The sequence below is a fragment of the Polyergus mexicanus genome, unplaced genomic scaffold, assembly GCF_030449975.1.
Source record: "Polyergus mexicanus isolate NDT 795.1 unplaced genomic scaffold, iyPolMexi1.0 SCAF_13, whole genome shotgun sequence".
NCBI classification, from domain to species: domain Eukaryota; kingdom Metazoa; phylum Arthropoda; class Insecta; order Hymenoptera; family Formicidae; genus Polyergus; species Polyergus mexicanus.
The window spans coordinates 2,809,326-2,825,957 of NW_027223333.1; the positions used below are offsets into that span (position 1 = coordinate 2,809,326).

The window sequence follows — 16,632 nt, forward strand, 5'->3', positions numbered from 1 at the left end:
GACTTTCTACAACGTAACATGAAAGATAGAAAGAAGAGAAAATCCGACGAGTCTCTTTGGCCGAATAGTACCGTTGCAAGCTGTAAATACGAGCTGTAAAGGCAAGCGGCCAGATCGATAGCATCGTCAGCTCAAAGTAGCGTTCAGCGGGATGAGAACAAAGATCTCTCGCCCGAGAGTTAGACGAGTATTCAAATTCGTGCGTAGCGGTTCCCGCGGCCGGTTAATTGCATTATCGAATACCGCACGCTCGTATGTTTAAAGCAGATTCGACACTCGATTCTCGTTTGAATTTCGTCTCTCAAGTGCGATTACTATAGATCTAAGATTATATGTAAGAGATACGTGGCGCTTAAAATGTTGCGTCGAGTTCAATGCCATTTCTCGTAGCGACTAACGTCGATGCCGCAGAGATATAAATTTTATGCGTCACGGGCCCACGCGAAAAGAGAGGAAAAAAAAAAAGAAAAATAAATCGAAACCCGTAATCGCTACAGGTCGTTAATGGGCCTTTACCGCGGGCGAAGTGAAACACGATCGGTTGCAGAGCCGATTGTGTGTGAGTCGGGATGCAAATTAGCTCCCTGTTCTCTGTCTCTTTCTCCCTCGATCTCTTTAATTCAAATATCCATAATAATACTAGCTATAAGAGCGTATATTACGCCTCAAAAGCTACGCTGATAAATCATCGGTGGATTATTTGTTGATAAGCAATCTCGCTCGAGGTTCTTGCTTCCGATATAAATTTATGGCCATTCTATAAATTTGTGTTTATTTGTTTTTCAGGAATCCATTATTTATAACAAAGGACTATTCGTAAAATTAATTATCAACTAACGTCAAAGTAAAATGGCTGTCTCTTTCAACTCATTAATATCTTATATTTATAAATACTGTACCGGGGGATTTATATTCGCGCAGATTTGTTTTTTCCTCCAAGAAAAGAATAGGACGAATTACGCAGTGCTCTTATTTATTGCGTTATATCATAGTAACGGATTTGTTAATCAAAGCCCATCATAGCCATTAATGCATCCCGCAGAATAGTTATCTCGCAACTTCTCTCTCTTACAACAAATTGTTACACGGGAATGCTATTAATACATAAAGGATAAATTAACTCTCCAATGGATTTCTCACGATAATATAGAGACCACGAGACACTCTCTCTTTCTCTCTTTTTAAAACCGAATACATCATAGGATCCAAACGCTATATTTATATACATATATGTCTTTGAATGACATGATAATTCTCTGAACGGCTTCTGGAGACGAATACGAATCAAACAGGTTGATGAAGATGAGCAATCGCGGTCAATGTAAAATGTCGCGTTAATCATCTAAAAAAAAAAAAAAAAAAAAAAAAAAACAACTGAGAAAGCACTTAGGCATTACGAAACAGATAATGTGATCCAGCGATAATTATATGATTTTATGGTAATAAAAAATATTATGAATAAAAAAAATATGATACGCTCTTTTTTCTTCTTTTTTTTTTTCATGCCTCATTCATAACTGATTGACTTCTCGCTAGAAGATTTCTCACAATATAAATCCCAATCGATAGCAAATCAATTAAAAAAAAAAAAAAAAAAAAAAAAAACGATTCCTTTACATCATTCATCTTCAGACTCCATCGCGGAGAGAAAATGCCGCAAAGGCGTCGAGGATTGTTAATTCCTTTAATATTTTCAGGTGTCTTGATCGACAATCCCCTGGAAGGGTCTTAACACAGAATCAAGGTCGTGCTACCGGTCCCAGGCCGCCTTTATGGTTGCCGGTTAGTGACCTCCGCGCCCATCCCAGAGAACAGTCGTAGATTTTGGCTGATCGGTCCCTCTTCCTCCTCGTTCTACCATTCGCTTTGCCATCTTTTCTACTCTGTTCCTTTTTCTTTCTAAAGGTTTTCTTGACTAAAGGAGAGAGTAAGAATATAATTACATGTATCAATTTATAGTTTGCATTATGCATTAATTCGTTCCGATTTCACATTTAATTCAGAATGCATCGAACAAAAATAAATGCTTTTTTACATTCACTAATGATATTTTATTAGATGGTATTTTCAGAAATATATATATGTATGTATGTATGTATGTTTGTATGTAAAAATCGAAACACTCGCGTGATAAAGAACAAATGTATAAATTATTAATATGTATTATTGTATCAATATTTTTTATGTATTTAAATTATAGAAAAGAGAGAGAGAGAGAGAGAGAGAGAGAGAGAGAGAGAGAGAGAGAGATCATCGATCAATGTATGTACATTTACGTGTTCAATATATGTTTTCATTTTTAGCATTCTTTTACCACATACTACATCTTCGACGGGTTTTGTCCTCCCTTCCCGCTCCCCCTTCCTCTGAATAACTAAGCGATTTATTTCTCTTTTCGTTTTCTCGAAGGATGACAATGTGTCGCGACTCACGATTCCGTCCGTCCATTTTGACACATGTCGCGCGCTCATTCTGCGAATGAGTGATACAGACAGCTGGATGATTTACATATATGTATCCTCGCGAATATCTTGAAAAAGGACGGGCGCTGATCGAGAGCGAGAACCGCGCAACCTTCGCAAAGTCGGGTCTCTCTCCTCGTGCGAAAAGCATCTCGCGAGATTAAATACGATACTGACCCTGACGAGACTCGCATTCATAACAAGTACAAGACAGGTGCTCGTAATGCTCGTAGCTTTTCATTAATGATAGTTCTCCACTTGATAAGCGAAGCGTTTTGCGAGAAATAAGGGAAATATACCCAGACAGCACAAAACATCCTCAGGATCATCCTGAATATGTCCAGGACGGTTCAGGACATTTGTAGGATGTTTTAAGATATTATTATAAATATATTTATAAAAATTTAATATGCATACATAATTATTTTTAGTTGTGTCGGCTATTTAATATAATTTAGAAATTTCAAGTATTATAATAAGTATTAATGTCCTATAAATGTCCAGTGGATAACCCCTGGATGTTCGTAGGATATATCTGCCCTGTCCATTATATTGGATGTCTTGTGGATTTCCAGAGGATATATACATGTGCAATTAATTGTTAACATTAATTTCGTTTAATATTAATAATTGAATTTGATGCGCACATTTTCATATATCCAAAATTATTATTTATTTAATATTTCATGAGAAATGTTACTGTTCGCAACATTCTAAAAACTTTACAAACAATAGTATTCAACCGCTAGTTCGTTTGTTTACCGCTATGCGACACGCAAACTCGTATTTGAGATTTGGTCATGAGAATTATATAAAGCTTGCAAAGAGCAACTGACAGGAAATTACAAATGTAATTATTTCCTATCAGTTCAATTTCTGATGCAATCCCGACATAGGGAATTCAGATATTGGATCGTTTAGAAAATATTACACAACTCAAACCCGGGAGCCAAACCTAAAATATTCATGTACAGCACGAAAGCCTCAAATATTAAAGAACGGTGAACTATTTTTAATAGATTTTTAATATTGGCAGTAAATAACAAAACATAATTTTAATTTATATTTAAATTTTAAAATTTGCTCCTTGAAACATACGAAAAATATCCCTAACATATCCTATAAAAATCCTTAGGATGTTCCACAGGATCTCCCTGGATTCTCCAGAGGTTAATATACGGCTATCATTTACTCTTCCTCAGGACATCCAGAGGAGATCTGAGGATTACAATGGGATATCCTGAGGATATCCTACATATATGTCCTGGATGCCCTTTGGACGTCCTAAGGACATCCTTGTGCTGTCTGGGTATATTAACATGTCAGCATATACGTCGAGGATCTTTCGGATCTCTCGTCGCATAATTAATGTTACAATATAGGAAATATATACATACACATACATATATACAATAATTTATGTGTGAGAAAATCTCTCTCTCTCTCTCTCTCTCTCTCTTTTATAATAAATATTTTTTTAAAACCCATAAATTTAATGTGATATTTTAGTAATCCTTTAAGTAATCAAATGCAGGATATATATATATACTTCGTAGCGTAGAATTTTTTTTTACATAATTTAATAAATGGAACAAAGCAATTTTTCCGAACAATTTCCACGATAATTTCTTCCTTCGACAGGAGGAATGACACCTGTCGTTCGCAGAGCTATTATCAACCTACAGTTTATCTGTCAGGAACAGAGTTTGGCGAAAGGCGGCTTGTATAAAAGAACAGCGTCTTCGGATCGTGGATACACATCGTGATAACATCTAGCTGGCACGGTCAACAGTTGCAAAAGATTAGTGATCATTGTAAGTAATCGGTAAAATTAAATTATATGATAAAAAATCAAAGTATATTCGTGTTATGGGACGTGACAAATTTTACACTGTTGTTCTTTGCATTAAAATCCTACGAAACACTTCTTTTGCACAATTATTAAGAATTGTGTTATGTGTTAATGGCTTCTATTACATAAAGAAGTAATTATTATAAAATTTGCTTATAAAATTGTATTGCATTTTAAATTTAATGATGTGCGTATTAAAAATCTACGTAAAGAAAATATAATAAAAATTACAATATAATTTTCGTAATCGTGGAAGATACTATATATAAGAGAAATCACGTGCGCGCGCGATTATATGCATATTATATTTTACAAAGAAGTATTGCAATTATTCACATATATTTGATGCACAAACAAATGCATAATTTACAATTTTTATAGTAATAAATAATTTAAAATGTCATTAATATTGCAACTATAATAAATGTAAAAGAAAATATATTTTTCATATAATTTGTAAAATTTTCTCCATGTATATACATATGTTACTCTGTCTTTGTCGAGATAGCATCTATCAATGGCTAACTACGTCATCACTACCGTTATTATCGTCGGGATTGTTTGTGGACAAGCATTGAGTGTAGTCGAGGATGCTAATAGAGATCTTCTAGGATTGAACCTTCCCTACGGGAAGGGATTGGTAAGTATCTATTCGACCCGAAATGAAAGTTGAACAATATTTAACGCTCGATTAGCGCAATATATGATATTCATTATATTTCGAAACTAAGAAATATATCAAATGTTTCATAAGTATAAGTAATAATAGTATTGATTTATATCGGACTAAAAAAAATATTGTTTGAAATGGTAATATGGTTTATGAAAAAAATTAGATAATGCGTCGTTCGTTAGGCAAGAATTCACATACGTTATCAATGTCCGCTATCTTGTTTCAGGATAGTGAATTGCAACTGGTCAGATTGATGTTGTTAACTCCGCGATTTTGTCATCCTAAGCGCAATTCCGAGCTTATAAACTCGCTGTTGAGTCTACCGAAAAATATGCACAATGCCGGGAAATGAAAGTATCTAAAGGTTAACGCGCAAAGCTTATTCGCCGTAAAATTTACAAAATTAAAACAGCAGTTAAAAAAATATCGAAGTTTTCAATAATGTTCTAAATATGCATATGTAAAGAAACACATACCGATCGTGTACAAATAAATCGGTATTAATAAATGTAAAAACATAACTTTCTATTTTATCATATTTTTTCCTTACATAATTATACTAGAATATTGCAAAACGCGTATATATATAATACACGCCATTTATTTTTTCACGCGAGACATTATTTACGAAGACTTATTATAATGTAATGTTTGTTTCCTTTCCCTCTTCCCACAGTCTTTAATTTATATAGTTTGAAGCATTCAAAATAAGCACGTGCGCTATATTATTATTATATTTCTTATAATAAAAAAAATATATATATAATTCAAAAAGTGTGTGTGTGTGTGTGTGTATACAAATTGTAAACGTTAAAATCGCACGTACAAAGATCTATCATCTTGATTTTAATAAATAACTCATATTGTTTCAACAGAACAATGTACACAAAACCTCATTTTACAAAATGAAATATTGTGTTACTTTATATATATAAAAATGTTCTAAAAAGTTTTTTCCCTCCTTCTACAATAGAAATAAAATGTATATATATATATATATATATATATATACACACACATATATTTCATATAAACATTTATTTATTGAGAAAAATTCATTCTTACAGAGAATATGAGAAAGTCTTTGTATCATAATTATAATTTCAAATGAAAACCTCCTCCGACGGGCGATGCTCTGCCACCCTCCATTAAACCCATATGAAAACCGGAGTTGCTTAAATCGGCATCGTCTCCGTCGCCTAATTGTTTATATTCTCTGCCGCCACTCGGTGGTTTCGGAGATGCGTTCATGGTTCTAGTTCCCTGTTCCGACTTCGCGGGCCATGTGGGAAACATTTGCGGATCGATTGGCAGAGGTGCTTCAGTGAAATATCCATGATTCAAAGCATCCTCGGCGGTTATACGTTGACGAGGGTCATACGTTAGAAATCTGAGAACAGGATTTCTTGTAATGGAACTTATTTAAATATTTAATGCTTATATTATTCTTTAATCTAGAACTAATAACTTACTTGTTGAATAACTCAACACCTAAATCAGACAATGATAAACTGAATCTTTGCCGCAAATTATTTACAGGATAATGCGAGAACGGTATCTTTTGAACCATAGGTAATTTAACATATCCCGGCCAGATCCTTTCGCTGGGTATACCCAGCTCCTTAAATATCTTATTCAATTGATCTATATCTGATTTTCCGGGAAACAATGGTCCCATTCTTAGAAGCTCGGCGAAAATACATCTAAGAAAACATAATATGATGGATGTTATAGATAGAATCTACATATATATTTTATAATATTAATTTTATCAAATTTATATATATTTCGAAAAATTCCAAATTCAATGTCTGTACTTACCCTACGAACCACATATCTATAGGTGTACTATATTCTCTATCATTTAGCAGTAATTCGGGAGCTATATTCCAGAGCGTTACAACAATTGGCGTGTATTGTCTTAAGGGAGAACCATATTCTCGAGCTAAGCCAGCTAAGTCTCCAAGCGCTCGGTTCCTTGCATTGACTCTCCGACTTGCCTACGATGCCTGTGTTTGTCCCTGTGCCTGTGCTGTGTCCCTTCACGTTCGTGCTGGCGTGATTTGCGTTCCTTCTCATCTCTATACACAAATAATTGTTTAAAAAAATACATTGTAAATAATTTTCTTAAAAACAATTTTTTTTTATACTAATTGATTTGTCTCATTATTCTGTACATAGAAGTATTACTGTAAGATTATCAAAAACTAAATATTATACGAGATATTTAATTTTTTATATCAAAATATGTCAGATTAAAATATAAAATAACTCAAAAAGTACTTAAAATTGTACTGACAGATTGCTCTATAAATACAATCGTTTCCACAGTTGATTCAGATGTTTAAACAATCTTTCGACCTAACCTTAAATCACAAGTGTCGCTAAAAAAACGCTAAAAAATTATAAATACCTGTAATCGCCCATATCCTTTGACGGACTCTTTTTGATTTCTCCGTCCTCGCTCTGGTTATCGATATCCATATCCTCGGACATATATATTTTCGCGAGAAGCTAAACAATTCTAATCTGCACTTTGTGAAACACTGCGATCGCGGCAGCTGAGCGCGTTCTCATTTTTCACGAATTGTGTTCCGGCAAATGACAGACGACAATCTTAATTATTAATAGATTTCCGATTGCGAAAATACACAAAATGCAAGACGTTACGAAGCGTACTCTTCGCTCGTGTCTATCAACACGTTTCACTTCGTCATCGTCACCAAACTTATTAGACTATCGAGAAAAGTGAAAGCTTTGAAAGTGCGCAAGCGCGCTTCCTTTTTCGCGCATGCGCGATGTGCGGATGGCGATTACAGGTTACAACTTCATAGGCCTAGTTTATACCGATATACTTTAATCATACTAGGTACTACACTGGCCAATCATAGCCATTCCTCTAGAGAATGGAATCATTGTGATTGGCCAGTATAGTATTTAATACGTATTAAAATATATCAATGTAAACTAGACTATAATATACTTTCCCGACGATAGATCAAAAAGCGTTCACAACTTGATGTAACATTTATCTTATTTATCATATTGAATTGTGTTTTTTTAAATACACTGACCTACACACGTCATAGATAATGTATAATTCTGATAATAGCGATGAAGTTCTGCGATGTCCGTACAACAAACATCACTTTGCACCAAGATCAAGATTTCAGCGGCATCTTGTAAAATGCGAAAAAGTAATAATTTCATGAATTACATTCGTGGTTTCCAGAAACGTATTATATTAATTACGCTCAAAATTGTTACAGAATTACCCGCCAAATTATAAGGTCATCTGCCCGTACAATGCAACGCATCGTTTAAGCAAAAGCGAAATCAAAGAACATATCGATACGTGTCCTATGAGAAACATTGTTGAAGCAAGTTATATTCAACGTAAGTAAACTCGGAATTTTATAAAAATCTTACAATAGAATCTGTAACGTTTATTATAAAGATCATGTACGTGTGTATAAATTTGTTCAATAAGACATGCTGGTCACTAATATAATTGAACATTCTACAGCACCAAGTAACCATGATGTGATAAAATCATCAGAAGAATATAAATGTACAAGCGAGATTGATAGCGATGTGTTCTGGGAAAGTCAAGAAGATTTTCTCGCATAAATTTTATTTTTATACTTTACATAAATCCTAATATTTACAAATGTATTATATTTCAAGTAAATTTCTGATGAACGAATTATATGTATACTACATATTAATATACATATAGAAAATGTAATATCAAATGTCAATTAGAGTGGACATACACAAATTTATTTTCGAATCCATATATACAAATATGTATATTTCATTAATGTCTTATTAAGCATTTCAAACTGCCCCATTTCTGTTTTTTAATTTAATTATTTCACAAAGAGTACCAAAAAGTTTATTGCCTATAATTCTGGAAATATATAAACTTCTTAAATTTTGTATTTAGTCTTTTGTCTTTCTATATAGAAAGATATTGCACAAGAGTATAACAAATATTATATAATTCTTATTGAATGATACATAATCACTTCTTTAAATACAATTTAGAAATTCAGGACATTAAATAATTTTGATGCTCAAAAAAACCATATACATAATATTTAATTTTTATATATTATTTGATATGGAGATGGCATCTTGTTAATTATCGCAACATATACATGAAATGTGTGAGATATACATAAAATTTATATTTACAATTAATAACTAAACATATTCATATTGTCAAAGTAACAGAGTGTGGCATTACATGAAATCAAAAAATTTATAATCATCAAAATAAAAGCCACTAGATAAATGCATCTATTATTTCTAAAAAAAACTATGTGCAAATCATAAGTCGAAATATGTACCAAATTTTTTTTTCAATCGACATATAGTTTCATAAATTTAGAATTTTATTATGCTATGAACGATTTTGAAATACTGTAATTTTTTGGAATGTTTTACACATCCATATTTGTACAGGATACACAAAATAATGATTAATTAGAGAATGATATGTACAAAGATTATGAAATGTATAAACAATTTTAAAATTTTCATCATTTAATAAAAAAAGAGATATATGTGTATATACATATACATACATATATGTATATATATAATTTAGTTGATCCACAAATAAAACCAAAAAATCAACAAATAAAATCAAAAATATATGTTTGTTTGCATGATATATGTGTATAATAAAGCAGCTAGGCCATAGAAGTACATAATGAAAATGCTTGTTTCTTATTATATATTCAAAATAAGATAATATATTCAGTATATTAAAAGCAAGTTTAACTCAAAATATGTTCACTCTACATAGACTTGCTATATGTTACATTTATCTGTAAGAAGTTACACATCTCCTTTATGATGAAAAATGAAAAGAAATTGCTAGAACATCTGTACTATTGTACATGACAGTAGATCGAGATATAACTTTCATACATCTTTAACAAAAGAATGCAAACTAACGATTTTTTGAACTCTCAGTTGTTAAATAATTACCATGGATTTTATTTTTTTGTTTTAAAAATCAAGAACGATTTGATGTCTGATATCAAGTAGCGCAATACTGCTGAGATAATTGAATTACAAAACTCATATATACATAGAGATTTTACGTCAATGTCGTTTTATTTTTAAATATCGAGTTTGTGGAAGTATATAGAGTAGTTATTTATATTATTAGTTTATACTATTTTATAATATTTATTTCATAATATTAATTATTTTCGCGCAATATTCTCTCGAAATATCTTATCCCGCCGCCACATACATCAAAGGACGTAAAAAGTAAAGAAGCTTATCTATGAATAATATAATTTTGGATACTGACACATAGCCAGCAGTACTATTTACATGTTTCTAAAGTATGTGTTTGGAGCAATATTGGCAGTTCGCTTAGCTGCAGTCTGTTAATGTTTTATTGTATAAAAACTTGTAAATTTATTGAGCGCAATTGTTGCACAAAATAGCGAGATCATTGCACTATATTCGTCAACTGCACTGGCTCGATACATTTGTCGGGCAATCGATACATTTATATACAATAAAATGTATCGTGCAATATTGACAATTATATTTGTAATGCTTATCTTTCTTTCTTTTTCTTTTCTTCTCTATATTCTTATTTTTATATGCATAATTCTTGTCACCTTAGCACCGTTTATATATTTGTTGACTTTTTCTTTTGTTGCTTCCATACTGATATTCTTTCTTTCAAGTCGAGCACTGCAATTTCGAAAATAATCATTAATTTAAGATGCATTTCTAGATGGATAAAAACTTATAATAGTTCGTATATCTTCATATCTTAAAATCGGCATAAGATATTAAAAAATTTCAATTCGATAAACTTTAAAGGGCAGTCAAAAACTATATTATCTGATATATATTTTTCTAATATAGTTATATATATTTATGTATAATGCATTCTGATGAAATAATACCAATATTTAGAATAAAAGAAACATGACTTTATCAAAAAAGAAAAAAATATGAACAAGGTATATACTTACTTGGTGTGAGCATATCTTCACTAAGTGGCTGCCGGCTGAAAGGATCCGTGGCACTATTGAGTAAATGTCTAATGATAACTGCTTTGTCCATAACAATACCAGATGGTAGCTTGACTGGATCCTCCATAAGAGTATCCATTAATGGATCCCGAAATTCCTCAGGAGCGTCGCCGTAGTCCGCGTCGCGCGCGCGATTGTCTCTCGCAATTACCGCTGCACGCTCGGCGAGAGCTATGAACCTCTCGATTTCCGTCGTAGTTTTGATGGCGGATCTCTCTAGTCTGCTTGCAGCGTCGGTGAACAACTCCTTACAAAACGAACGCTGCAAAAATAAATAAATAAATAAATATATATATATATATATATATATATATATATACATATATATATACAAATAAATATACAAATACACACACACATGTGTAATATATATAATATACAATATTATAAAAGATACACTCACTTCATCACTGGCCAAAGCAGCCGCGAAATTATCACAGTCAAGATGTAAATATATATCAACCAATTGGCTGAGTAACGTCCTCGGTTGCCAACCGTATTTTTGCGGTTTTCTCACTCTCAAATTTTTACACTTAGGTCCACACAACTGTTGCAAATTGAAATTCAGCATGGCACATAACCGTCCGACTAATTCCGGTCGTAGAAACGGTTCCTTAATGTCGACTGTCAAGTAATGAAACATGGCAACTGTTTCCTTGGCTAATGTAAGATAAGATCTGGCTTGTCTCTCGTCCGCTGCCAGCTGTCTCGTTCTCGATTGCTGTTGCTCCTGCGGGAAAGCGCTCCACGCGCTAGTGTCGGACATGAGTTCCTGCACCTCGTGTATACGCTTCAGAGATTCCAGACTCTCGTCAAGCAGGAAGGTGGTGTCGTTCATCAGCATGTTGATAAACTTGACGAATTGCTTGCCGTTATTGCTCTCATTGACGATAGACGCTCGATGTATCGGGCTATCCCACATCGATTTTAAGATCAGACTTATGTGATAACGTATTGAAAACTTGTCATAAAATTCGGAACTAGAGCCAGTGGTTTCAACGTCGGTATAAAACTTCATGAGATACGATGCCAGAAATGTCTTGGATATAGGATGTGCCATGACTTTATCATGAAGAGTTTCTGTTCTTCCCTATGTAGGTCAAAAATAAGATGTTAAAGTAATATAAAATATAAGAATGCATTTCACATATACAAATTTACCTGAACACTAGGATTTATCACAAAAAGAACCTCGATGATTTTTGCGATTAGATACGGATTTCGTATACAATGTGGCGTACATACGACGACGAGTAGCCAAGTGATAAGCGAATTATCCATATTACTTGCCACTACCCCAGGGCAGAATCTGCAAATAAAAATGCAGTTATAATTATTAATAAGTTACAAATAAGCATTATGTATCTATAATTGTGAGACTTGATAATTTAGTAAAAACTTACTGGAGTGTGAATAACAAGAACTCCGCTATGTCCTCCACATACCATTCCGGTAGTGCGGTGAATTTGCATGTAACTTCCTGAGGCAATGGAAGTTCGGGAAGAGGATCACCTGGAGTAGTTTGCGTCAGAAGACTTAGCAAAACCTCGGCGACCGATATATAAAAATGTAAGCATCTTCTCAAAAAGATGGGATCTATCAGACCTGCATCCGCACATGATTTGGATTTAACCAATCGCTTCAACTGTTGCTTCCATTGTTTGATCAAGTCTTTATTATGCTCTGCAAAAGGACTATCTTTCCATTGGGGTTCTGTGGCTTGCAGTTCGTCAAGCATTTTTTGTAAATCCCGTAAGGCCCGCAATTTTCTCTGATATTTTTGCAATGCCGGTAACAGCGCGATGTGATGACAATGCAGCGTGAGGAACCAACATTGTGTCGGAAACTTCGGTTCCGTCCACTTATGTGTGTTCTCCAAATGTTTCTGCCATTCTGCAACCTCTTGCGAAGTGAGTTTCAGTCTTGTGTCGTTCTTTATTTCGACGAAACTGGAAGAATGAAATGGATACAGCAGATCTACAGTATCCAGCTTGATCTTCACAGAGAGCATTTGCAAAATCGATAGTAGATTTAACATAAATCCATCTCCGGCCAAGGAGAATTCTTCCGTCTGTATTTGCGCGCGTTTCTCGTTGTGACGCAGCAATGCCGCCAAATACGCAAGGGTGGCATCGCGGCAATTGCTATTCGCGAGTATTGCATGAAACATCTTGTGCAACGACGTTCTGATACTCTCCAATTCTTGTTGCAGCGTGAGATTCACCGATTTGTCCGTGACAGGATTTCCGCTGAAGAATTTCTCCGCCACTTTCGGTTGCTCTTCGGCAAATACCGATACCGAGAGAAACGGTCCCAGGAATGAGGTTCTCGTAAGTTCTCTTCCAGCTGCTGATGTCATAACATCAGGCAAGAATTGAACTTGATTCGTTATCAGACGGCAAATTGGACGTATATTGCCACTTGGTCCACAGCGAATCTCTATCAGTTCGTCTAGCGCCTCGATCGGTCTTCTATGGGTATTGCCGACCAAGCTCGCCTGCTGCATCGCGAGATACAGGCCTTGCAAGACTGGAGTGAAAATTTTATTGAATGTATTCGGATTCGTGTGTGTCCTAGCCACGAGCTCGTGAAGATAGCCCCGAGGTAAGCTCTGCGATAATATCGGATAGAGAAGATGAGTGGTGCACATAGGTATAACAGTAACTTGGCAAATGCCGACCAACCCTTGTAGAACGAGGCTAGAATACTGAACACATTGCGCTCTCAAAATCGTTAGTACATCGGAAAGAGGAGGTACACTGGATCGCTATAAAATATATAAATAAGAATTGGTTTAATAAAATCTGTTTAATTTTGAAGATATATATGTGTCTGTGTGTATACGTATACCTTTGGATGATTTCTTTCTTCGATTGCAATTCTTGAATAACAATCTAATAAATAAGTCAAACTTTTCGGTTGTGATGATTTATCGCCTATGGGTAGTGGTATGGTTGGTAATTGATAAGATGGAAGAGCCACCACAGGACTTAACAAAGGACTCGCTTGACTATTCGGACTATCCTCACGGTCGGACGACATGTCTACCGTGATGTCTTTCAAAGGATTTTCCCCTCTCGAGAATATGCACAAAACCTCCATCAGTGCCTGATTGATAATATCGCTAAAGTCCAGCTGTCTCTGTGTTTGCGTGTATGCTGCCGTTTGCGGCAGAAATATACTTCCCTCTATAGGGCTTTTCCACGATATGCACAAAACACGTGATATGACAACATGTATGTGATCCGTTGTAACTTCTATGCTAGAACTTGTTGTCTAAAATATAGCAAAAATAGAAATAGATGAGAAATACAAATAATAAATCACACTCTTATTGTATCAAAAAAAGTTTTCTTTTTTTATATATTTTTGTATTTTTTCTTTCTCAATATAAAAATACTCACACGTGATCTTGGTATTGAATCTTTTCTATCAGATTCCTCAACCTCCATAGTTTCGATTCCAGAATCCACATCTAGTCCTGAGGTATTACACTGCTTATCGCTGCTTTCTTCCACTTCCATTGGAATTTCAGCACGCTGTAATTGTTGTGCGATAGATGGAGATATCATTGGTTCTGCAAATGCTTTTGATGGACCTGGAGTACTTGGAGAAATTGGAGCAGAACTATTAGATGAACTGGCAGCTGTATTACTAGTGTTTATGCCCGCTAAGCGGGCTAATCGCCTTTTCCTCATCTACAACAAAGTAACAAAAAAAAGAAGTGTGTGATGACTCTTTTTAGAACTCTGCCAGGAGATGCCTGAAACATTGAAAAGGCACAGTCACTCATTGAAATGTCTTTGTTACCGAGCTATTTTTATCCATCAGTATATAGCAGTTTATGATAAAGAAAACAAAAACAAACAGTCTATATTATATTTTAAAAATAATAATATTGAACTCTTTGTTTTCTCAATTGCATATTATTATTCAGAAACATAAATCTCGAAGAATAAAGCGAAAAATTGCGATACACTTGCTGATAAAAATTATTGTAAGTTTATTACTTTCACAAACGTATGCGATTAGTAATTTCTCAACAAACAAGGGAACAAATACATGTATGACAGAGAACACGATATAATGGCAAAAGGCAAAGTGATTGCAAAGAACAGCGAAATAATAAAAAAACGAAATTTGTTATCGTAAAATCATATGATCCTGGAGTAAATGTATTATTGGAAGCTCCATGCAAGGTTTCCTTCATTAAAATGTAAAGGTCTGATTTATATCGTGCGTCCATTACATAATTAGTTTCCTTATGCGCGCGTGTAGGCCATTTTTACGACCAACACGGAATAAATAATTTTTTCTGACGAGAAAATAGAAATTCGAGGAGAAAGATCTTTCGAAAACGCGTACGAGAACAATGAGCATGTTCTTTTCGCCTACGTGATGTTACTCTCTTCGCAAGATGAAAAAAAAAATATATATATATATATATCCAAGATTTCGCAGAAGAGATAAAAAGAGCGAGAGAGAGAGAGAGAGAAGATAAAGAAAAATTGCGGAGACATATAGAGTGCAGTTATGAAAAGAATGGATCTCTCTGATATGACAACAAATCGAAGGTCCATAACACACGAGTGTTACACTCCTTGCACTCGAGAACGGGACGAATATACATTCAACTATTGGAGGGAAAAGGAGGAAGTAGGTAAACTCTGCTGGGTAACGAGAGATATAATCGAACAACACGCTATAGCCAGGATATAGATATCTGAAGTTAGCTGAGGTAATCGAACACACGATCCTTTTTTTTTTCTTCTTCTTCTTCTTCGCACTCACCTCTTCCTGGCTCAGCTCGCTCATGGCGATCGCTTTATTTCGCTCCGTCTTTCTGTCAATAAGAGAAACTGGCTCTCGGTCAGGGCCTCGATGCTGCGAGGAGGACGACTCGTCGCGCGCGTGTACGCGAAAAAAAAAAAAGAAATTGGACCGTGCACGCTCCCCGTAGCGCGCGACACCCGATAACCCGCGCACGAGATGTGTCAGAAATTTGGACAGTCACTCCACATCTGTTTGCGTTTGGACGTGAATGCAGTGGTCTTACGCCGAGTCACGGCCAGTTCGTTCGCTGCGTCGTCGACTCTTCAAAACAGCTGAGCAACCAACAAGCGCGTCGCCACGCGCTCGCTATTCCTCTCCGTCTCTCTCCTTCTCCTCTCTCTCTCTCTCTCTCTCTCTCTCCATATATCGTATTGATGAAAGCGAGTTAAACCCATTTTAGACGACCTATATAATTCGGAACATAGTTTGCAAACAAATTCTATATATAATTTGATATGCAAATAAGTAACGATATGCGTAATATAAATTCTATTTTAGATGATCTAATATAATCTCACCTTAAAATTCGCGATGTCATTCCACGTATATAATTATTGATATAGCGGGAAGCCAATAGTGAGATAAATCGATTTGAAATAATCTAGAATTTGTATTTAATAGAATTTGGGGGATAAAAACTCGTATCCCTGTATATAACTCGACGTGTAATAAAAATTTGCGTATTAAGAAACAAATTGATTTTTTTTATATAAGAATTATTAATTATCTTCATATTAA

General features: G+C 34.5%; 4 protein-coding genes across 4 annotated transcripts; 2 read left to right on the top strand and 2 right to left on the bottom strand.

The window, feature by feature from the left end:
- Positions 1–4,210: 4,210 nt before the first annotated feature.
- Pdf (Pigment-dispersing factor) lies at positions 4,211–5,483 on the top strand. The gene is made up of 3 exons (XM_070305680.1): positions 4,211–4,276; positions 4,823–4,954; positions 5,214–5,483. Exons 2-3 carry the CDS (start codon positions 4,832–4,834, stop codon positions 5,337–5,339), a joined length of 249 nt encoding a protein of 82 aa, XP_070161781.1. The 5' UTR covers positions 4,211–4,276; positions 4,823–4,831; the 3' UTR covers positions 5,340–5,483.
- A 498-nt stretch (positions 5,484–5,981) lies between these two features.
- On the bottom strand, positions 5,982–6,983 carry LOC138938588 (cyclin-dependent kinase 11B-like). Its single transcript, XM_070305681.1, has 3 exons — positions 6,809–6,983; positions 6,460–6,690; positions 5,982–6,377 (listed from the first exon to the last, which is right to left on the bottom strand). The coding sequence occupies exons 1-3, from the start codon at positions 6,820–6,822 to the stop codon at positions 6,083–6,085; spliced, it is 540 nt and encodes a 179-aa protein (XP_070161782.1). The 5' UTR covers positions 6,823–6,983; the 3' UTR covers positions 5,982–6,082.
- A 975-nt stretch (positions 6,984–7,958) lies between these two features.
- On the top strand, positions 7,959–8,807 carry LOC138939038 (gametocyte-specific factor 1). Its single transcript, XM_070306505.1, has 3 exons — positions 7,959–8,184; positions 8,257–8,383; positions 8,514–8,807. The coding sequence occupies exons 1-3, from the start codon at positions 8,080–8,082 to the stop codon at positions 8,615–8,617; spliced, it is 336 nt and encodes a 111-aa protein (XP_070162606.1). The 5' UTR covers positions 7,959–8,079; the 3' UTR covers positions 8,618–8,807.
- Positions 8,808–9,772: 965 nt separating this feature from the next.
- Positions 9,773–16,191, bottom strand: Ube4b (Ubiquitination factor E4B). The gene is made up of 8 exons (XM_070306503.1): positions 15,853–16,191; positions 14,466–14,759; positions 13,912–14,337; positions 12,465–13,828; positions 12,223–12,370; positions 11,465–12,151; positions 11,002–11,323; positions 9,773–10,714 (listed from the first exon to the last, which is right to left on the bottom strand). The coding sequence occupies exons 1-8, from the start codon at positions 15,874–15,876 to the stop codon at positions 10,650–10,652; spliced, it is 3,330 nt and encodes a 1,109-aa protein (XP_070162604.1). The 5' UTR covers positions 15,877–16,191; the 3' UTR covers positions 9,773–10,649.
- Between the last annotated feature and the right edge of the window lie 441 nt (positions 16,192–16,632).